At 43.2% G+C, this 23547-nt stretch overlaps 1 protein-coding gene across 1 annotated transcript; it reads left to right on the forward strand.

The window, feature by feature from the left end:
• The first annotated feature begins 671 nt into the window (after positions 1 to 671).
• LOC143962343 (extracellular calcium-sensing receptor-like) lies at positions 672 to 21252 on the forward strand. The gene is made up of 6 exons (XM_077471641.1): positions 672 to 881; positions 2813 to 3104; positions 5954 to 6775; positions 14042 to 14269; positions 17586 to 17709; positions 20185 to 21252. The coding sequence occupies exons 1-6, from the start codon at positions 673 to 675 to the stop codon at positions 21093 to 21095; spliced, it is 2586 nt and encodes an 861-aa protein (XP_077327767.1). The 5' UTR covers position 672; the 3' UTR covers positions 21096 to 21252.
• Positions 21253 to 23547: the final 2295 nt, after the last annotated feature.

The following is a 23547-nucleotide window of genomic DNA, read 5'->3' on the forward strand; positions in this document are numbered from 1 at the left end:
AAGATTAATTGAACTCACTTTGGAACCACACATTTTTTAGAGCACTATTTGTCCTTGTGTTCATTTTTTTATTTTTCACATTGTCACTTACTCACAGTATCACTATTTGTGTGATTTGTATAATTTTTCTGATTGTATATTTCTTTTTTTCTTTTTTGTTTGATTGTCATTTTTTCTGCTATTTTATCAATATTTATAGTATTGTTAACCATTTTTTTATGCACATTTTTTTCACGTTGGGTATTATAGCACACTGTTATTCAACAGTGTGGATTTTATTTAGCGCCACTAGGTGCCTTTGTTTGCATTTCAAGTGATAGATTTGCCTTCTTTCCACCTTCTGATAGACACATTTAATTTTTTAAGTGGCAGCTGGAGGGAGGGGGTGTATGAGCGCTGTGATGATACACCAATTGGGAGGTCATTGAGAGTGTATCTTAAGTTGTTTACATGTGCAGATGTGTTCATAAGCTCTGCCCTGCCATTGGGTCTTGTCAAAGTCCATAGGCACATCTGCAAATGCACATGTGGATTTCCATCCATGCGCAAATACAGGGAAGGTTTTGGATATACAATTATATATATTTTTTGGCCAAATAAAAGACTAGACTGACATCTAATTGCTAAATAACATATTTGAAAAATAATCAGGTTTTTGATTTTTGCAGGTTGATGCCCCATCTATACCAAACGCTCTGGCACCTTGTTGTCCTGTACAATGTCCCGATCTCGTTCTCAGATGATAACCCGACAGGCTTGCCTCCCAGCGGGATACTGGTGCCTGGGGATGTTCTTATTGGGGCTGTGATTCCCCTCCATATCAACCCTATTTACAGAGAAGTCACCTTTCAAGAGAAACCCCCCGCAGATGTTTGCACAATGTAAGACAAGTCACAGAAGTTCTGTGTATGGCTGTGAGGCTGGAAAGGAATCTCACACCATTCTGTGGTTCCATAATTATGTATTACCATTGCATGGAAGTTAACTCTCAAGTGATTCTATCACATGAGATACACAATTACAGCTTTGGCAGAAGGTACCTGGTGCCCCATTGCAAGTTGTGTTATGGGTCTACCACTTGCTGCCTTCCGTTTTTGAAGGGAACAAATAATGGAAAATCCTCTCTAAGAACTAGCATTGATGAGTGTTTGTTCACACCAGAACTTATTTTCTCCCAATACAAGTCAACAGTTATATGAAAGCAGCTCATCCATTAGGAAAAGGTCAACAGCAGGTGGCTGCAACTTAGAAACAGTTTAAGTGCAAAGCAGAAGGAGGTTAGCTGCAGGTTGATACAACCTACAAGCAGGTTAAATGCAGAATGAGAAAGAGGTCAACTGCAGGTTGCGGCAACGTAGAAGCAGGTGAAGCAGGTCAAGTGCGGGTCGAAAGGAAGTCAGCTAAAGTTTTATGCAATTTAGAAGAAGGTTAAGTTTAGGTCAGCAGGAGGTCAACTGCAGGTTGGTACAACTTAGAAGCAGGTCACATGCAGGTCAGAAGGAGGTCCGCTGCAAGTTTATGCAACTTAGAAGCAGGATCTGTGCAGGTCAGAATAAGGTCAACTGCAGGTTGATACAATATAGAAGCAGATCAAGCGCAGGTCAGAAAGAGATCAGCTACTGGTCGATGCATCTGTCACTGAACTCTGAAAGATCTCTGAGGCCGCGTACACACGGGTGGACTGTCCGCCCAACTAGGTTCGTCAAACAGTTTGACAAACAGTCCGTTCAAAATTTGCATGAGCGGACTTGACCACACACGACGAACGAACAGTCCGCTGAAAACTTGCGCGATGACGTGAACGGCACGTACGACGGGACGAGAAATTCGGCGTCCGATACACTGCAATGCAACCTTCGCCGTGTAAATTCTTTCTGAGCATGCGCAAGACTTAGTTTGCCGAACAAGCCTACACACGAGCGGACTGTCCGCTCAAACCATGTTTCAGCCGACAGTCTTACGGAAATTCCGAAAAACTTTGTTCGTCAGACTGTCCGCTGAAACTGTCCGCTGAAGCCCACACACGAGCGGACTGTCCGCTGAAACACTGTTCAGCGGACAAAGTTGGACGAACAGTCCGCCCGTGTGTACGCGGCCTAAAGCATCTCAAACTGTTGTCAAATGCATTTACCCATTGACACCAGCCCAAAGCCCCTCAACTTGGGTCCTGGTGCTGGTTTAGCACCTTTCACTTTGGTTTCTGTAAAGCAGAACTTGTAAAAAGGCGGTCCAATGAACTGCACACCACTTCACAGAGCAGAGGAGAAGCCATAGTATGCAGTATGCCACCTACAAACCAGTGAACCTGGGAGGTTATCTTGCCAGCCAATGCAAACATAATACCAAAAAGCTAAACAGTGGCCAGTGTTAAAGTTGAACTCCATGCAATCAGCTAAATACACAGATTAAATACCTACTGTATTTGAGAGCTGTTTTGAGACTCACCTAGCACTGCCAAATAGCATTGGCTATCTGATTTTCCTTTCCTGCAGATAAAGCAATACAGATAAGTAACCTTCCTGGACAGTGATTGGACAATGAAGGAGCAGCAGCTGATTAATGAGGTCATCAATTTGTTCTTTAATCATTCTTTCTGGTTTATGGGAGCCTATGTGCACACAGCACACTTGATTAGCTTCTAGTGCTGCCTCTCCCTCTACCAGTCTGGGTTATACCATACATCTTTTCATTGTTTTTGTATGTTTTTGGTTTTTGTTATTATTGTTTGATAGTGATATGCTCCAGCTGTTGAAATATTACAATTAACAAAAAAGTTTTTTTTTCTTACACTTGTTTCATTCTTCATTTTCAGGTTTCTCTTTGAACAGTATCAGCTGTTGCAGGCTATGCGGTTTGCTGTTGACGAGATCAACCAAAGTGTCAAACTTCTCCCCAATATCACTTTGGGCTTCTATGCTTATGATTCCTGCACTGTACTGCAGAGGGAGCTAGAGAGTACTCTGTGGATGATGACGGGTTACGATTGGGTCATACCCAACTATTGCTGTCAAGACCGTCCACCACTGGCTGCCGTCATCGGCCATTCAATGTCCACATACTCCATCCTCATGGCTCACATTTTGGGGTTGTATAGATACCCACAGGTAAGATACATAAGCCATTGGAGTTGAGGAAACAAAAGTATCTGGGGTACAGGCTGGATCCAGGTTTTGCCATTAGTCAAACATGGACCAATCAGAGCCTCTATGTGTTTTCAATGCTGCTAAATTCACTAGTAACCTTAGGGAATGTTGGTTTATGTGCATTCATTGTTTATTTTATTAAACTTGATATCAACCTTCTATAATCCCCTGTACAGTAGCACTCAGGCTCAAAGAGGGAGGGGCAGAACTAGGAGCCACTCAGGCTGTGCTTACAGTGAACATGCTGACAAGAGGAGTGATCAGAAATAGCAGAATAATGACTTATCACAGTGCTGCTGCTTCTTTGCTTGTCCAATCAGCAGGCTGGGGGGGGGGGGGGTGTTCTTTACCAAACTGTGCTGTCGCTGCTGCTGTGGTACTCACAAGCTTGGCTGTGTTGTTTGGCAGGGGTGTCTGGAACACAACACTAGCTGAAAAGAATTACAGAATAATTGGAAAGTAAAGCAGTTAAGGTCAATTGACTTAAAAAAACAGTACATTTTTACTAGTTTTACATAGGGACAAATTTAAGCAGCTCACTCTGATGCCGCGTACACACGACCGGACATTCTGGCAGACTAGGTCCGGTGGTCCTCCCGACTGACTTTTAAGCGGAGTTTCAACGGACTTCCAAATGAATGGACTTGGCCACACACGAACGGAATAAGTCTATTTGAAAGTCCGTTCGTTTTGAACATGATGACGTAAGATGGGACTAAAAAAGGAAGTTCAATAGCCAGTAGCCAATAGCTTCCCATGCATTGTATTTGGTCCGTCGGACCAGCATACAGACAAACAGTTTTCCCGATAGGAATTGAGTCCGTCGGACAGATTTGAAACATGTTCTATTTCTAGGTCCGTCGGATTTTTATAACGAAAAAAACTTTATTACTCAGATTAGCCCACACACGATCGAATTTTCCGACGTACTGATCCTGTCAGACCTAGTCTGCTGGAAAGTCCACTCGTGTGTATGCGGCATGAGGCATACTTCAAGCAGGACAAAACTTGAAGTATTTGAATATTCTCTTACAAAAGTATCTTTCTAAAGGTAATGTTCAGATTTTAGATATAAGGGCCATACTAAAGCTTAAAAAAAAAAGTAAATAGCTAGGAGGTAGAATATTTTAGTAGAAGAGACTTTGCATCTTTCTTCTGCCTAAAAGCATTGTCTCCTTTCTCCTAGCAATTTCTTTTTGTGTATATTGCCTGTGAGCAGGGTGCAGCAGGCTGGAGCGACACAGAAATTCCAATGAGGGCGATCCAACAAAACTAGGAGGTATCCTAAGTGGACAGCAACATAGTCATGTAGTCCCTGTCCTCCAGAACCTCTCCCTAACACTAGATACTGTCCCTGACAGATGGGGAACCTGTCCCTATGCTAACCACTTGCACACTGTGCACCAAGCCAGGTGGCATGCCTTATATAAAAGTACTGCCCTCACCCAAAATGGTTACTGGGATCATGCGGGGCACCAGCATCCAATCACACAGCTGCTCTGCCAATGACTCAGGAAGTTATAGAAGAATCAAGTTCCTCCCAACTTCCTTCCCTTCTGTATTGCCGCTCAAGTCAAGTACCACCTACAGAAGTGAGTATTAACTGCACCTATTTAGCAGTACATGCATAGTTCAATGTATACTCTGGGTTCATATTTGCCATCTGTCAGATGCCAAGAGTGTTGACAGGTGCTGGTGCAATACAGTTGCCATTGCACATGCCCAAGATTTACATCATCAGTGGCACAGTGACAGAAGAGAGAAGACTCTGAATTTAAAGTGCAGTGAAGAAGAAGGCAATGATGGCTCTTTAAAAGGACTATATAATATTACTTTTCTTCGCATTGATTGTATTCCTAACAAAGAGTGCTTATTTTGTTTTCCGTATTAAATGCTATTAATTTAGATCATTTTGGGGTTTTGTGTACAGATATTTTTTGCTAATATTGTCTGGAATGCAGTCAAAAAAATTATCATTATTCATTACATAGTCTTTTAAAGGAACTTTGACACTCGTACCTATTATAGTAGACCTTTTTTAGCACACACAAACCAGTCCAAGATCAAGACCATTTAATTGGGGCAGCTAGGAAAGTCAAAGCCCTTGTACACATGATCGGACATTCCGACAACCAAATCCGTCGGATTTTGTCCGACGGATTTTGTCCGACGGATTTTGTCTGAAACTGTTGAATACACACAGTCGGACAAAGTTGTCAGAAAATCCGATCGTACTTAACGTGATGATGTTATTTCGTTGCGATGGGACTACGTTCAGGCTAGTAGCCAATAGCTTTGGTCTAGGAATTTGATCTAAGCATGCGCAGCACTTTGTTCGATCGGAATTCTCTACACATGATCGGACGAAGTCCGATCGGATCATGTTGTCGGAAAATTTTATAGCCCAGCTGGAAAACTTGGTCCGTCGGATACTCCGACGGAAACAGTCCGATGGAGCACACACACTGTCGGATTATCCGACAACACGGTCCTTTCTGACATTGTCCATCAGAATGTCCAACCGTGTGTACAAGGGCAAAGAACCCACATAGCCCAATTATGAAAAACATGGGTAGAGACAGATATATTCTCCACCTGTAGAAGATCCAAGTATAACTTTTTTCTCAATCATACTTCTTTTGGAAAAAATGTGAACATATAATTACTACACCATAAGTGTTCTCTTTTGTATCCTCATCATGACCACCCTTCATATGTTTACTTTTTTTCCTCCATAACAACATTATAAAAAGTCACTATCAAATATTTTATTAACTACGATAATTGGCTTGCACCTTTTCACCCAACAGATAAGCTATTTTTCAACCAGTTCTCTTCTAAGCAACAGGGCAAAGTTCCCTTCCTTCTTCAGGACCGTTCCAAGTGATGCTTTCCAGTCTCAGGGACTGGCACAGATGGTCAAACATTTTGGGTGGACATGGATAGGTCTGGTTGCTGCTGACAATGATTATGGCCAAGAGGGCATTAAGATCCTTAAGCAAGAAATAGCAAAATCTGGAGCTTGTGTGGCATTCATAGAGTATATACAGACCTATTATAGAAACATCCATAATATTGCCAAGGTTATTAAGACCTCAACAGCTAAAATTGTGGTGGTTTTCTCTACAGACGTCTATCTTATTCCTTTACTTGTTGAACTTTTGATACTTAACACAACTGGGAAAGTCTTTGTAGCTAGCGAAGCTTGGTCTATTTCAAACGTACTCTCAATAGATAAATATTCTTCCATCTTGTTGGGAACAATTGGTTTTGCATTCCGCAGCTCAAAGATCCCAGGCTTCCAAAACCATCTTAACAGCATTGACCTGTATAATACTCCAGGTGCTTCTTGGGTCAATATTTTTTGGGAAGAAGCTTTTGGATGCACGTTACCTGACCAAAAGATGGTTAATGGATCAATGAATGCATTAAATGCATGTACTGGAGATGAAGACCTTAATAGCATCCATAATCTTTATAATGATGTGTCAAGCTTGAGAGCATCTTACAATATTTACACTGCTGTCTATGTTATAGCTAAAGCTCTTGACGACCTTATGTTTTGCAAAGATGAGGAAGGATCCTTTTCAAGGAGAACGTGTGCAGATTTTGGAAAATTTAAAACATGGCAGGTAAAAGACTGTCCAAATATGAGTTTGATAATACATATGCAATCCATGCAAAATCAGGAGATAAGTTTTCATTGTTCTTATACTGCATTTAAACAAATAGTTAATTAAATGTTTTCCTTGTTATATAATTAATATTTGAAAAGCAAAATCCTTTATCTAATTTTTAACACTTACCATAATCCTAACAGTTAATATAACCCTAAGGCCGCATACACACGGGCGGACTGTTCGCCCAACTTTGTTCGTCAAACAGTACGACAAACAGTCCGCTCAAAATTAGCATGAGCGGACTTGACCACACACGATGAACGAACAGTCCGCTGAAACCGTGCGCGATGACGTGAACGGCACGTACGACGGGACGAAAAATACGACGTCCAATACACTGCAATGCAACCTTCGCCGTGTAAATCCTTTCTGAGCATGCGCGACACTTAGTTTGTCGAAGCCTACACACGAGCGGACTGTCCGCTCAAACCAAGTTTCAGCGGACTGTCTTACGGGAATTCCGAAAAACTTTGTTCGTCAGACTGTCCGCTGAAACTGTCCGCTGAAGCCCACACATGAGCGGACTGTCCGCTGAAACACTGTTCAGCGGACAAAGTTGGGCGAACAGTCCGCCCGTGTGTACGCGGCCTTAAAGAATAGATCCACTTAAACATTAAAATACGTCATGGAGTAATACCCCCGCAGGAGATGCTTAACCACTTCAGCCCCGGAAGATTTGTGTCGTTTTAACTGACAATTGCGCGGTCGTGCAACGTTTTACTCAAACAAATTTGACATCCTTTTTTCCCACAAATAGAGATTTTTTTTGGTGGTATTTAACCACTTAAGCCAATTGTCAGCCTAAGGACCAGTGGTCTTTTTACAATTTCGCACTGCACTGCTTTAACTGGTAATTGCGCGGTCATGCAATGTTGTACCCAAACGAAATTTGCGTCCTTTTCTTCCCACAAATAGAGCTTTCTTTTTATGGTATTTGATTGCCTCTGTGATTTTTATTTTTTACGATATAAATGGAAAAAGACTGAAAATTTTGAAAAAAAATTATATTTTTTACTTTTTGTTATAAGAAAAATCGAATAAACTCAATTTTAGTCATACATTTAGGCCAAAATGTATTCAGCCACATGTCTTTAGTAAAAAAAATGTCAATAAGCGTATATTTATTGGTTTGCGCAAAAGTTATAGCGTCTACAAACTAGAGTACATTTTCTGGAATTTACACAGCTTTTAATTTTTGACTGCCTATCTCATTTCTTAAGGTGCTAAAATGGCAGGGCAGTACAACCCCCCCCCCAATGACCCCATTTTGGAAAGTAGACACCCCAAGGAAATTGCTGAGGAGCATGTTGAGCCCAAGTGATTGAATAATGACAAAAAAAATTAAAGTTTACAAAAAGTTGTCACTAAATGATATATTGCTCACACGTGCCATAGTTATATATGGAATTGCACCCCAAAATATATTCTGGTGCTTCTCCTGAGTACAGGGATACCACATGTGTGGGACTTTTTGGGAGTCTAGCCGCGTACGGCACCCCGAAAACCAATCACTGCCTTCAGGATTTCGAAGGGTGCAAATTTTTGATTTCACTCCTCACTACCTATCACAGTTTCGAAGGCCATAAAATGCCAAAATAGCACAAACCCCCCCCAAATTACCCCATTTTGGAAAGTAGACACCCCAAGCTATTTACTGAGAGGCATGTTGAGTCCATGGAATATTTTATATTTTGCCACAAGTTGCGGGAATATTACAAACTTTTTTGCATTAAATGCAATTTTTTTTGCACAAAGTTGTCACTAAATGATATATTGCTCACACATGCTATGGGCATATGTGAAATTATACCCCAAAATACATTCTGCTGCTTCTCCTGAGTACGGGGATACCACATGTGGGGGACTTTTTGGGAGCCTAGCCGCGTACGGGACCTCGAAAACCAAGCACCGCCTTCAGGGTTTAAATATAAGACGCTACCAAAAAAAACTGTTAGCGATCGCAGGGATCAGGCCTGACTCTGCGAACGCTGCAGTTATGTGTTTAGTGTTTTGTAAGTGACAGTGATCGATCGATACTGCACTTGGGTGGGCTGGGCGGAGGGGAAAAACACAGGTGCTAGCAGGTATCTGGACTGATCCCGCTAACAATGCGTTTTTTTGGAACCCTAAACTGCTGGGGACGCTAGTATAGATCTGATCAGATCAGATATTGATCTGTTCAGATTCTATACCACTACGGGAGGTGTATGCTTTGCGCGTGGGTGTTAGTGGTACTGGCACTAACCTAGCGCTGCCTGGGGCGATGCAGACCCTATCTGACCCTAAAACCTAATTGATATCACCTGCCGGGTGATCAGGGGGTTAAACCTTTATTGGGTAATAAATGGTGGGTGCCCTGATGCTATAAAAAGCAAACTAACTAACCAGCGTCACCCGTAACACTTATACGGTGATCACTGGTGAAAGGGTTAACTAGGGGCAATCAGGGGGCTAAAACCTTTATTAGGTAGTATATGGGGGTCCCTGACACTATATAAAAACCTGACGGGGAACCTACATAAATAACTGGCTAACCAGCGTCACCAGTGACACTTATACGGTGATAGCTGGTGAAAGGGTTAACTCTAGGGGCAATCAGGGGGTTAAAACCTTTATTAGGTAGTATATGGGGGTACCTAACGCTATAAAAACCTGGCGATGAACCTAAAAAATAACTAGCTACCTAGCGGCACCAGTGACACAAATTCAGCGATCAGAAAAAAGATCGCTTAGTGACACTGGCAAAAGGGAGTGAAAGGGTTACCTGGGGGGCAATCAAGGGGTTAAACCTTTATTGGGGGGGTAGGGGGCTACCCTGGACCTAACACTAACTGCCCTGACACTTTTTACAGTTACAACTGACACTAAATGCAGTGATCAGTAAATAAATGATCACTGCAATCAGTGACACTGTGACTGGGAGGGGGGCGGGGGGGTGATCGGGGGGCGATAAGGGGGTGACTGGGGGTTAAAGTGTGCCTATGTGTACCTACATGTCAGTGCAGTGTTGGTGCACTTACTAGGATGTCTTCTCTCCTCGCCGTCCGGTCAAAAAGACCGCCCCGAGGAGAATGACATCACTTCCTCCTGCCTGTGTTTACACTACACAGGCAGGGGAAGCTTCTCATTCGCCAGAAGCGATTGAGAGGGGATGGCCATAAACCAACGGCCATCCCCTCATCCCGGATCGCTCCTGAAGCGAAACGGACTGCCGCAGCCAGCGGGAGGGGGTCCAATCGGACCCCCCACCCGCTGGAAGGCAGGCACGTACGGGTACGTGCTTGTGCCTGTCCGTGCCATTGTGCCGACGTATAATTACATGCGGCGGTCCTAAAGTGGTTAATCATCTCTGCCGTTTTTATTTTTTGCGCTATAAACAAAAAAAGCGACAATTTTGAAAAAAACACAATATTTTGTACTTTTTGCTATAATAAATATCCCCAATTTATTTTATTTTTTTAAAAGCAAACTTTTTCCTCAGTTAAGGCCAATATGTATTCTTCTACATATTTTTGATATTAAAAATCACAATAAGCGTATATTGATTGGTTTACGCAAAAGTTATAGCGTCTACAAAATAGGGGATAGATTTATGGCATTATTATTTTTATTTACTAGTAATGGCGGCGATCTGTGCTTTTTATCAGGACTGCGATATTGCGGTGGACAAATTAGACATTTTTGGGACCACTGACAATTATATTGCGATCAGTGCTATAAAATTGCACTGATTACTGTATAAATGTCACGGGCAGGAAAGGGGTTAACACTAGGGAAGATCGAGGGGTTAACTGAGTTCCCTATGTGTGCTCTAACTGTGGGGGGGGGGGGTGGGACTGTCTAAGAGGAGAGAGAGATTGGTTTCATACTTAGTATGAACACACGATCTGCCTCTACTCCCCTGAAAGAACTGGGATTTGTGTGTTTACACAGACAGATCCCGATTCTCGCTCTGTTACAAGCAATCAGGGGTGTCAGCAACGTGCTTCAGGATAACCCCTAGTGGCCAATAGGCGAAGCACCTTAAGGTAATGTTGTTTCGCCCAGCCTTACCATTCTGCTGCAGTAAAACTGCAGCGGCTGATCGGCAAGCAGTTAAGCTAGTTGAGCCTGTTACTCCGACTCTCAACCCCAATAACAGTCTCAGCCCCTTCTGGCACACCTGTCAATAGTGTAAGTGCAATAACCAATGATAAACGCACATGTTATAATAAAAAAACATAAATTGTATTTACTGCAATATTTCTCTGGAAACAAGTAACAGACAGTAACAAGATATATTAGAGTAATCAACATAGAGAGAAATATCTGAGATTTAAGAGCAATATAGCTCTCAAGCTTCTTTCAGGGGATTCCAAATACTAGAATGTCCCCAAGAGCAGAGGCACACTTAAATGGTAAATAAAGCACAATATTTCACTTCAAATTAGATTGGTTACCCTTACTCAGATTGGCTCTATGAGTCCAGGCAGGAGGAGAGCAGAGGAATTACTCCCTTTGTGCCAGGCCTCTCTCTACTTTCCCCTGACACCACAGACCCAACTTCACACACCTATTCAAGTCAATAAACTACTTTGTGCAGATCCTTATGGCACTAACAGCTTCAGTCCTTTTTGAAGCAAAGATACAATTTCGTGTCTTCAGCTAGCTACTTTCATTGGTGCACTTTAACTCCTGGGTAGCAGGGCAAACAACATAACTGTCCCAGATTATCAAGTGAAACAGACAGGATTTTGTTTAACAAGGTGAGAGGACAATGATGTCTGTATACAATGTCCCAGAAATGTACAGCCTTATCCTTTATCCCTGTAGTACTAGAAGTGTCAGCAAGATGACTTCCGGCAATGATGTTTGTATAGAGTGTTCAAATAACTTCTTCTATAGTGCAGAGTCTCTGTTCCCTGCAGATGGGCAGAAATGCCCTCTCCCCCAATCCTGTGAACAAGGCCTAAGAGAATGTCCTGGAACAGGCAGGCTTTCATGGCGACCCGACTGGTCCGCTCACGCTGGAACAGTTCACCATTGGTGGAGATGCTCCTCAATATTCACCTGGAATCCCCCTCTCTCAGGCTGGACATCCCAACTCATGGTGGAGGCCTGAATCGCACAGGGAGATCATTTGAGAGACAGCACCTCTCCCTCAGGTCTGATCTCTTTACTCTCTCATCGCTGACTGAACTTAACCTCAGGACACAAAATGGAGTTTTTACTTTTCTGTCAGCAAAACCTGCTGGGATTTGTATTTTTCCCTGTATACCAGTCTATGGGGCCATTTTTGCGTGTGAAACTCCATGTCCCAGAAACCATTGCTGCTCTCTCTGCAATTCAGTACATTTTCTTCCATTGGCTGTTGTAACTGTGCCCTTAATAGGTTTTGCTCTTCTGGCCAATAGGGGCACAAGAGAGGCCACTGAATGCGGAGCTCTGTGTGTGTCAGCTCACATTACATTAACTCAGTCAGTGAAAAGCTGGAAAATCTGTGTACATTGTTCTGGCCAGCTTGGTGAGATTTGCAGGTTATAGAGTGAGACACCCGCTACACTTATAAACCACAGTCCTAACATTAACCTTTTTGTGATCAGAGGTCATTGACACCTAAATGCCCAGGCCAAATTTATCATCGTCCATATGCCTCGAACAATTACATTATTAAAACAGAGGAACACTGCCAACTTCAGACTAAAGGGGCATCTGCAGGCTAAAGACTTATTTTATCGATAAAGCCTCCAGCTTGCATGTCATTAGTCACTATGTCATAGCTGACACTCTGATTGGTTCACAATCATTAGTGGGGACCAGCGCTTTCATTGACACCTGGGATTAAGAGTCACTACCCACACACAGTGTTAACTGATGGATCCTGATAGATGCAACAGCTCCATTTCAAACTTTATGTAATTATATCTATTTTGTTGTTCTCTTTATTATATTTCTTTAGCAATCAATTCATATAGCACTCTAGAATCTCCTGAAGAAGCTAATTCGAAGCGAAACATGTAGAGCGGTAGTGTCTATATTTTTTTTATATGAAATTAATTTGAAATGCAACAAGGAATTTTTGCCGAAATTTTTTTTATTGTTATTAATAAAGCATATTTTATAATGTAAAACAATTGTTCATTTGTCTGACACCTTTAAAGTACCGCAGTTTTCCTTTTTCTATGTATTCTTCATTAAAAGTGGGATGTGGTGGCTGCCATCATTATCTTTCTTAAAAAATACCCACATACAGTGTTAATTGATGGATCCCAGTGATGGGCATCTTTTGCTTCTGTCAAATTTTAATTTACAGATTGACGAGTGGGGAGACTTTAACCCTTATCCCTGGACATTCATTTAACCCTTAATTAAATCCCTAACACTAACCTAGCTCCTAAAGTTGCAAATAAATATATAAAACACAATACATACAAGCCCTAAAGCCTGGCATGATCTATAAACACCAAGATCTTGGAATCCAATGACCCAGCAAATAACTGATTGGTGGTGGCATTTTTAAGTCTGCAAGCTTAAACCCCCTACCCCTATTTGCAAATGTATAAAACAGCAGACATGAACTCCAGCTCCAATCCTTGGAGAGCCTATGGCAGGTTTCACTCTTTGAAACTCAATCTTTTTAAATTCATGCAGGGATATTTATCTACAAATAAGAAAATTGCATAGGCTTCCAGTGCTGACCTTGGTGTTATGCCAATCTTATGAAAATGTACAGTAGTTCTCATTTGCCTTTTTATAGTGACAGAGTGACATAGAAAGCCAATTTGCTGTTTTAGAAGGAGGTCCCTCTTTATTATTATCATTAGATTTTCTTTCACAATCTTTCAGTAGAAATAAAAAAAAATTACGATTTCCCCAAAGGGGGATTACATTGCCCATGGGATCATTTGGTCTGCAGATTACAACAGAAATTAATGTTGTTATTTTATGAGGTAACAAACAGTATGGCAAATATAAAAAGCTGCAATAAAACTTGAACCTCCATCATTTGCTTATTCATAATACAGGACCTTGTGCAAGTACCTGGAAGTTTGTTCATCCCTTGTAGAAATCAATCCCAAATTAACTCTTATTGGTCTTTCTTTGGTTTGAATACTGTAAGCTCCCGAAAGCTAATTAATTGTTATAAGTTACACTATACACACATTTTGTTTTCAATATTTATTGTTTATTGATTAAATTTAAGTTAACTCTGTTGCTGGGTTGTTGCTATCTGTACAGCTTTTGCACTACTTGAAGAAAGTACGGGTTGAACTAAGTGACAAGAGAGAAGTTTTCTTTGATGAGAATGGGGATCCACCAGCTGCATATGATGTTGTGAATTGGCAAAAGAACCAAGAGGGTGCCATGGTCCAGGTGAAGGTTGGAAACTACGAAAGTGTGGCCTCATCTGGAAAAATCTTCTCCATATATGCAAGTTCAGTGCGGTGGCCAAATGGCAGACAGGAGGTAAATCCATACATCTGCTGTTAAATCTTTGTGACTATAATGACACAAATTACAATGGTGTTGGAACAGGTCTACACATGCCTGACCCAACAAGGCCGCCAGAGTCACATGGGGCAGCAGCATCTAATGGGCTAGCTTCCCAAGTGAGCCAGTAAACCATTGAGAAACACTGTTCCTCCTGACTTCCTCTCCAACTGCAGTGCCACTGCGGGAGATGCCACCTGCAGTGGAGAAAGTAGACTGCACCTGCCTACAAGTATATTAGAACTACAGAACATTTTTCTCTCTCCTCATTTCTATAACATAGGAAGCAGGTGTTATTTAGTCCCACAAGCTCCCACAAGATTTCTGACAGAATCAACCGTTTTTTTTTATTTATCCAACAGATATAACAAGCCCAAAAGGAGGCAAATAAGAGAACCTTAACGTTTCATACATTTTAAGTTGGCTCACACTGCTTACACAAAGAGGCATGAATCATGGTTTAGAATAGGTCCTATAGATTTGCAAGGGTCAGGCCGCGTACACACGGGCGGATTGTATGGCCTACTTAGTCCATCATACAATCCGACGGACAGTCCGTCATACTTTCGAATGAACGGACTTGACCACACACGGATAGCCAAACAGTCCGTTGAAAGCTTGCGCGATGACGTATACAGCACGTACGACGGGACTAGAAATAGGAAGTCCAATACACAGCAATGCAACCTTCCGCCGTGTAAATCCTTTCTGAGCATGCGCCATTCTTAGTCCGTCGAACTAGCCTACTCACGAGCGGATTGTCCGCTGAAACCAAAGTATGACGGACAGTATTACGGAAATTCCGAAATACTTAGTACGCCAGACTGCACGCTGAAAAAGTCCGCTGAAGCCCACACACGAGCGGACTGTCAGCTGAAATGTGTTTCGGCGGACTAAGTAGGCCATACAATCCGCCCGTGTGTACGCGGCTTCAGCGTTAGCCCTTGTACACACGATCGGAGATTCCGACAACGAAATCCGTCGGATTTTGTCCGATGGATTTTTTCCGAAACTGTTGTATACACACGATCGGACGAAGTTGTCGGAAAATCCGATCGTTCAGAACGTGATGACGTTATTTCATTCCGACGGGACTACGTTCAGGCTAGTAGCCAATAGCTTTGATGTAGGAATTTGATCTGAGCATGCGTCGCACTTTGTCCGATCGGAATTCTCTACACATGATCGGAGTATGTCCGATCGGAGCATTTTGTCGGAAAATATTTCCGGCAAGTTGGAAAATTTGGTCCGACGGATATTCCGACGGAAACAGTCCGATGCAGACCACACACAGTCACAATATCCGACAAAACACTCCGATCGGACACATTCCGTCAGAATCTCCGATCATGTACAAGGGCTTAGAGATCACAATAGAAAGTTACAGGGACAGAGGTAAAAATCTAAGGTTTTTTTATTTACTTTTGTAGTTCACTGAAAAATCATTTTGGACCTATGATTTGGTGCCAGGTCCATACTCTTGTCCTTGTGTCTGTGGTTATTTTAGCTGAACAATGTGAGGCCCCGCTACTGGATTAGTTGGATTGGAGACAACTAGGGATGAGCTCGGTGTACGACTGGAACGCATGTTCGACTCGAACACGGGCCGTCCGCCTGTTTGGCAAATTCAGAACTTTGTGGACCGTTTGCACCAAATTCGTGTGGCACAAACGGCCCACAATGCACTACGCCATCCCAGTGCATTGCTGGCTCATGATTGACCAAGCATGCACTGTGACCCCACATGCTTGGCCAATCACATCGCCGGCAGCGAGGAGAGCCATAATTAGCCACAGGCAGGATGCCTGTGGCCAATTATAGCTCAGGGGGGTTTAGTATGCACCCCACACTATATAAGGCCGCCCAAACTATATAAGGCCACCAGCGTGGTGGCCTTGTATAGTGTGTTGGCGTGCAGGGAAAGAGCAAGATAGGCAGGGACAGTGTATTTTTGCTTGGGAACCTAGTGCTGTTACAGTGGGTGTTGTGTGCCTCCTGCACAGTATACACCTGAAGCTACCTTTTATTGCTGGTGTTGTTCTGTTTCTGTAACACAGGCATCTGCAGCATTTACAGTGGGTGTTGTGTGCCTCCTGCACAGTATACACCTGCAGCTACCCCTTATTGCTGGTGTTGTTCTGTTTCTGTAACACAGGCATCTGCAGCATTTAAAGTGGGTGTTGTGTGCCTCCTGCACAGTATACACCTGCAGCTACCCCTTATTGCTGGTGTTGTTCTGTTTCTGTAATACAGGCATCTGCAGCAGTTAGAGTGGGTGTTGTGTGCCTCCAGCACAGTATACAACTGAAGATACCCCTTATTGCTGGTGTTGTTTTGTTGCATATCTTGCATATTAGCCTTTAAAATTAGCACTTTTGATTTCGAACGTTCGAGTCCCATAGACTTTAATAGGGTTCTAAAGTTCATACGAATTTTAGGTCTGTTCGAAGGTTCTGGTGCAAACCGAACCGGGGGGTGTTCGGCTCATCTCTAGAGACAACACAGGGTTCTCGGGGTGAGCAGAGTATTGGGCTCCAGAAATACTGTTTAGAGCAGAGAAAACTATGCTTTTGTTTTTCTTTAGGTTTAGTAATTCCCGGATCAGGGTCTGCAGCTTGGGGGTTTGGAGCTTGGAGGTTTTTAAGAGCTTTGGGTGGGAATATAATCAAGGGCATAGCAGCACCTGTTATAATCAAAGGCAATTGCAGCAATTTGGGGTTTCACCCTCCTGAAAAGTTTGTGAGGCTGCAATGGGGCATACTTGTCTGTTTGGTGTAAGTGTAGTCTGTAATGGAACAGAAGTAGGCCCTAAGCCTGAGGTCCAGAGCAACAGGCAGCTGCAAGATAGAGCTGAGTGTTACATGTAGAGGTTGCATTAAACCACAACAGTGCTGAGAATGAGTTGGTCTGTGGGACCAAATAAATGGCCTAAGCCTGAGACTTGAACAGCGTTGCTGTAAAACAAAGCCGGGCGGCTAAAGTAATTTACTTAAATATGTTGCAGTGAGGGTGGGAACTCCTGCAAGGGTAACTGTTTTTTTGGATTTTCCTTTCGTTCTTAAATAAAAGTAAGACCTGAAACAACATATCTGGCATGGACTGAACTCACTGGTGAGCACTACACTTGTGCTATCAACCCCCCAAACATTACTGTATGCAGATGTCTATGGCTAGTCTTGTGCAACAAATTTCCATCATGTTCTAAAATGTTCTCTATCTAATCTCGCTATTACCAAACGTCTTATCCTTTTGTACTACAATAAATTTGAATCCATTCCTATATTCTTCCTAGGTCCCAGTCTCTGTTTGTAGTGTTAGTTGCTTTCCAGGGTTCAGGAAGGCATCCCACAGAGGGGAGCCTATATGCTGCTTTGAATGTGTTCCTTGTCCACAAGGCGAGATCTCTAATAACACAGGTAAGTAGATTCATGAAAAAAGCACAAAAGCAATTTAGTTGCAGTAAAGGCACAAACTGTAGATTTGTGCCTTTAAGCTCTTTGGTTTTAAAATGCCATTCTGGTCAAAATATAGTTTTGTTTTGGATAAAGTGAAAGAGGATTAGAACCTTTGTAAGGTTTGTTTTCATCTGGTTCCCTATGCCTAGTGATGTATCCTCAATATATGTCCTGCGGATTATTGTCACAGTATAAAAAGTGGGTGGGAATGGAAAGCTTTATGGCAGGAACAGTTGGTGTTCCAGTTGTTCCATTAAAGTGGTTGTAAACCCTTACAACACACTTTAACCTACAGGTAAGCCTAGATTAAGGCTTACCTGTAGGTCCAAGAAATATCTCCTAAACCTACACGGTTTAGGTGATATTTGCCGAAAGACAGGCACAGCTGTCTACGGTGCACTGAGCGCGCTGCCGTCAACGGCGATATGCCACGCATGGCGGCTCCCGTGCGCATGCGTGGGAGTGACGTCATCGTGGCTTCGCCGAATGACAGCGGCGGAGCAGCGAGACCCACCGAGAAGATGGATGCGCCCTGGACTACAGGGGACAGCCGTGACTTCGATGGCTCCTGTGTCAGGTAAGTGACACATAATGGACTACTATGCGATGCATAGTAGTCCATTATGCTTTACCTTTGCAGGGAATGAAAGAGGAAGTAAACTCATCAGAGTTTACTTCCTCTTTAAGAATAGTAATTGGTGAGGTTTTCGCTCTTTTTTTCCTCATTCACTTCATTTTTTTTTTTTTCCTTATGAAAGGAAGTTTAGGGGGATCTTCTCAACTGGAAGTTTTGGCTGTCAGATTGTTGGTTTTCATACATAGCTCACTTAGTCTATATTATTGTCTTATGTGGACTGATCCTACTTAGCTCTCTCTGCTGAAAATGCCTCTGAAGCACCTAAATCCTGAAGCTCTTTTCTCTCTCTCTGCCTGGTCCTCTCATACTGCATGCTCCCCCAAATTACTGTCCTTGTTATAGCCTCAGGCTCCATTTCCACCCACAGGGATATGGCTGAACAACCCCCTGTGACAACATGCATTCCTCTTTAAATTGCAATATTAGCCCATTTAAACTGCTAATGTTAGCCCTTGTACACACGGTCGGACATTCCGACAACCAAATCCGTACTGTATCTGGTGATACCATCTAGAAGCAACATGGCACTATGCTGACTTTGGACTCAAAGCTGTTCTGCCAGGCGACCCTCCTCAGCTTTAAGCCTGCCCGTTTAAGTAGCTGTCATTCTCCTCCATTCTCCCCTGGCTTTCTGTCGCCTATATGGTCACTGGTCCAGTGGTGTATTTTGGCTTTGTGCTGCCCTAGGCAAGACTAAAATTGGGCACCCCCCTATGTAAATTTACCCCACCCCTTCCACAATGGAAGGACTACAATTTCCAGGATGCACCCCTGAGCTCTCACGGGTTCATGCTCGTACCTGTAATCATTCACTAATTGATTAGTTTGGGGGGGGGTGTCATATCCTCAGCTCTGAGGGGTTCATGCTGGGACCTGCAGTCCTTCAGTTTTGGGGGTCACATCCCTAGATTTCACAGGTTCATGCTGGAACCTGTAGTCCTTCACTGGTTGGGTCTGGGGGGGGGGGGGGCATGTTGCATCCTGAGCTCTGAGGGGCTCATGCTGGGACCTGTAGCCCTTTACTTTTAGAGGGGTCACATCCCCTAAAAGTGAAGAACTACAAGTTCCAACATGAACTTCTTAGATCTAAGGATGTGACACCCTCCAAAATTGAAGGACTACAAGTCCTGGCATGAACCCCTCAGATCTAGGGATGTAGCCCTCTAGATCTCAGGGGTTCATGCTGGGACCTACAATCCTTCATTAGAAGGATGGGTTTAGTGTCAGTGATGGGGGGGGGGGATTAGTGGCAGTGCTGGGGGGATGGGTTCAGTGTTAGTGCTTGGGGTGGGTTCAGTGTCAGTGCTTGGGGGGGATGGGTTCAGTGTCAGTGCTTGGGGGGTTGGGATTAGTAACACTCACAGGATGAGCCTGTTGTGGAGACACAGTCCTATACACATGGATAGACTGCCATAGACACAGAGTCTGGATCGCTGTGCCGCCGGCTGCTGAATGGGAAACTGTTCAGCTAACACGGTATGTCTCGGCTTCCTCACTCCCAGAGTCAATGGCCGATGGATGATGATGTCCATCTGGTGTTCAGGGTCACAGGATGCATGAGATCAGCCAAGAGCCTAGTAGCAGTCACTGCTCATATATGAGAACATTGTGCAGTTTGCGAGTGACTAGTGTAGGACCTGGGAAGAAGAAAGAGAGCAGGTAGTGCTATCGCTCCTTCTCACTTCCTGGATTTTTTTTTTTTATTGAACAATAACTATAATATAAATGACAGGTGCACTTAATATGCTTAAGCTCTAACTTGTTTTGACAGCATATTTATAATTATTCTCTATCTTCAGATGCCATAGATTGTTCCAAGTGTCCATGGGATATGTGGCCGAATACAAAAAAAGATCAATGTATTCCAAAACCCATTGAGTATCTTTCATACAGTGAGCCGTTGGGAATAACTTTGATGGCTACAAGCCTTTCCTCTTCCATGATCCCAATTTCCATTTTTAAACTTTTCCTTCGTTACAAGACCACACCAATAGTCAGAGCCAATAATTACTCTGTGAGTTGTATTTTGCTATTGTCCCTGTCACTCTGCTTTCTCTGTTCTTTGACTTTCATTGGTTATCCTGAGCCTGTGAAGTGCCTTTTGCGGCAGGCTGCCTTCGGTATGGCCTTTGCTCTCTGTGTCTCCTGTATCTTGGCCAAAACTATAATGGTAGTTTGTGCCTTTATGGCCACTAAACCAGGAAGCAACCTAAAGAGATGGACCAGTCCTTATGTATCTTATATGGTCATTGTCATCTGTTCTCTTCTACAGTTTCTTCTTTGCAGTATTTGGGTGGTGGCTGCTCCACCATTCCCTCAAAATAACACAGAAACACAACCTGAAATCATTGTTGTTGAATGCCATGAGAACTCACCCACTGCCTTTTGGAGCATGCTGGGATATCTTGGCCTCTTGGCCTCCATCAGTTTTGTTGTTGCATTCTTGGCCAGAAGACTCCCTGATAACTTCAACGAGGCCAAGTTTATCACTTTCAGCATGTTGGCCTTCTTAAGTGTCTGGATTTCCTACATCCCGGCCTCTCTCAGCTCAAAAGGAAAGTACACCGTAGCCATGGAAATCTTTGCAATCCAGTCATCAAGCTGGGCTCTAGTGGTTTGTATGTTTTTTCCTAAATGTTTCATCATCCTGTTTCGACCACAAATGAACTCCAAAGAACATCTCATGGGGAAAGACAGAAGCCGGAAATAGAATGTAGATAATAGTCCATGATATGAGTGTTTTACCTAAAACTAAAAATGGTCAGATGATCACTCTCCCTGGAACATTTGTCCAATTTTGAAGCTTCGGGTGAAATGTAAACTTTTTTATTTTATATACAGTAATGCATGGCTGTATTATTGGACATTATCTGGTTTATGAATTGTGTTTCTGTGTGTTTTGTACAAATAGTATTTAACATTTTATGTTTATAATAAATTTTAATATCAATGAGACTACCGCCTGGATGATTTTTACACTTTACTTTAGAAAATTAGATAATACAAGTTGTACAGTGCTCCCCAGACAGAAAGTCACAACACCACATCCCAAAATACATTGGCTAAGGTGTCAAAGATGTGACATAGCCAATACTCTTGGTCTTTATGCTCTTTCCTTTTAATCAAAATGTGACCTTCTGATATTCTTGGAAAATAAGCCCTGTTTTTTCAAAATATATAGAAGATTACAAGATAGGGTCGGCTGGATGTAAATGCCTAGAAGAAAAAGTCCATGGTCAGAGACATAACTTCTGTTTCACATTGAATACTATGAAATAATATGCAAATATTTCCCCTCCACAAAATCCATCCTTCCTGCACAAGTTCTCTACTCCCCCTCCAAATTTCCTCCTTCCAACACAAATCCTCTCCCCCAGGCATAAAACTTTGTTACCACCCAGGGTCATTTGCCCCCTTCCATCCTTGACCTTACAGACCTTAGATGCAGTGTGGCCAACTGCTGGGGTATGTTCTTATTCCCAGGCTCCCCCTTGTCTTGTGCCAAAGCCATTCGGGAACCTAGGTTAAGCGTGAAAGTGGTAAAGTTATTAAAATAAAATTAGTAAAATAATAAACATGTTATACTTACCTGCTCTGTGCTACGATTTTGCACAGAGCAGCCCCGATCCTCCTCTTCTCGGGTCCTCCGCCGGTGCTCCTGGCTCCTCCCCCCTGCCCAGCACCTCCATAAGAAGCAGCTTCTTATGGGGGCACTTGTGCCTGCTTAATTCTGAGCTTAGCTGTTTGCGTCTATTCAGACACATAGCCCAGCTTGTCCCCCCCTGCTCACAGGCTGTGACTAACAGCAACAGGAGCCAATGGCTCCCACTGCTCTCAGCTAATCCTGTGAGAGCCAGGGAGACATTTGTAAGTTGGATGTTTGAAAGTAGGGGCCTGCCCTATATTCTCTGCAGAAATGGCGGAACAAGGTGTTGGTGTTGCCACAACATTGTAAGCCCTCAAAGTGACTCTTGGTGGGCGCTGGAGTGCCCTGTCATGAACGATTATATCAAGAATTGTAATTACATGCCATTGTTGAACAGTGGTAGAAAAATTGACTTTTGATGGTTGTGGTGCTGGTGCCACAACACTATAAGTTCTCACAGTTACTCTGGGTGAGCACAGGAACGGGCCCTCCTGTGAAATATTATATCAAGAATTGTAATTACATGCCCCTGTTAAACAGGGGCTGAAAAATTGTGTGCCACGACACTGGAACCTCTCCCATATACTCTAGTTGTAGTGCAGGAATGAGCCCTGCTTTAAAGCATTGCATCAAAAATTGCAATTAAACGCCCCTGTTAAACAAGGGCAGAAAAATTGGGCTGCTGGCACTGGTGCTGGTGCCACGACACTGCAACCTCTCCCATATACTCTACTTAAGGTGCAGGAATGAGCCCTGCTGCAAAGCATTGCATCAAAAATTGTAATTAAACGCCCCTGTTAAACAGGGGCAGAAAAATTGGGCTGCTGGCACTGGTGCTGGTGCCATGACACTGCAACCTCTCCCATATACTCTACTTAAGGTGTAGGAATGAGCCCTGCTGCAAAGCATTGCATCAAAAATTGTAATTAAACGCCCCTGTTAAACAGGGGCTGAAAAATTGGGCCTTAGGCACTGGTGCTGGTGCCACGACACTGCAACCTCTCCCATATACTCTAGTTGTGGTGCAGGAATGAGCCCTGCTGCAAAGCATTGCATCAAAAATTTTAATTAAACGCCCCTGTTAAACAGGGGCTGAAAAATTGGGCTGGTGGCATCACCCAGAACCAAAAATGTTCTTCCAACATATCAGCGGAGGAGGAAGAGGATAGACAATCAACATAACAGGACAGTCACTCAGCATCAGCATAGGCAGTCTTGAAGGGATGTGATATTTCAAACAAAATTATTCAGTTACATCAGCTTCAGGTGCTTGGTAGCTGTGGGTGATCCAAGACTGATTCATCTTGATGAAAGTCAGTCGATCAACTGAGTCGGTGGACGGGCGCACCCTGTGATCGGTAACAAAGCCACCAGCAGCACTGAAGTTGCGTTCCGAAAGAACGCTAGATGCAGGACAGGCCAGTAGCTCAATTGCATACTGTGCAAGCTCTGGCCAGTGATCCATCCTCAAGACCCAGTAAGCCAGAGGATTTTTGGTGGGAAAGGTGTCCAAGTC

The sequence above is a fragment of the Lithobates pipiens genome, unplaced genomic scaffold (genome assembly GCF_037356315.1).
Source record: "Lithobates pipiens isolate NorthernLeopardFrog02 unplaced genomic scaffold, aLitPip1_a1.2 Scaffold_8, whole genome shotgun sequence".
Classification (NCBI taxonomy): domain Eukaryota; kingdom Metazoa; phylum Chordata; class Amphibia; order Anura; family Ranidae; genus Lithobates; species Lithobates pipiens.

Coding starts and splice junctions, on each gene's coding strand:
- LOC143962343 (XM_077471641.1), top strand. CDS start 673: ATGCCCCATCTATACCAAACGCTCTGGCACCTTGTTGTCCTGTACAAT. Junction 882..2,812: donor CCCGCAGATGTTTGCACAAT/GTAAGACAAGTC, acceptor CTTCATTTTCAG/GTTTCTCTTTGAACAGTATC. Junction 3,105..5,953: donor GGTTGTATAGATACCCACAG/GTAAGATACATA, acceptor TTCACCCAACAG/ATAAGCTATTTTTCAACCAG.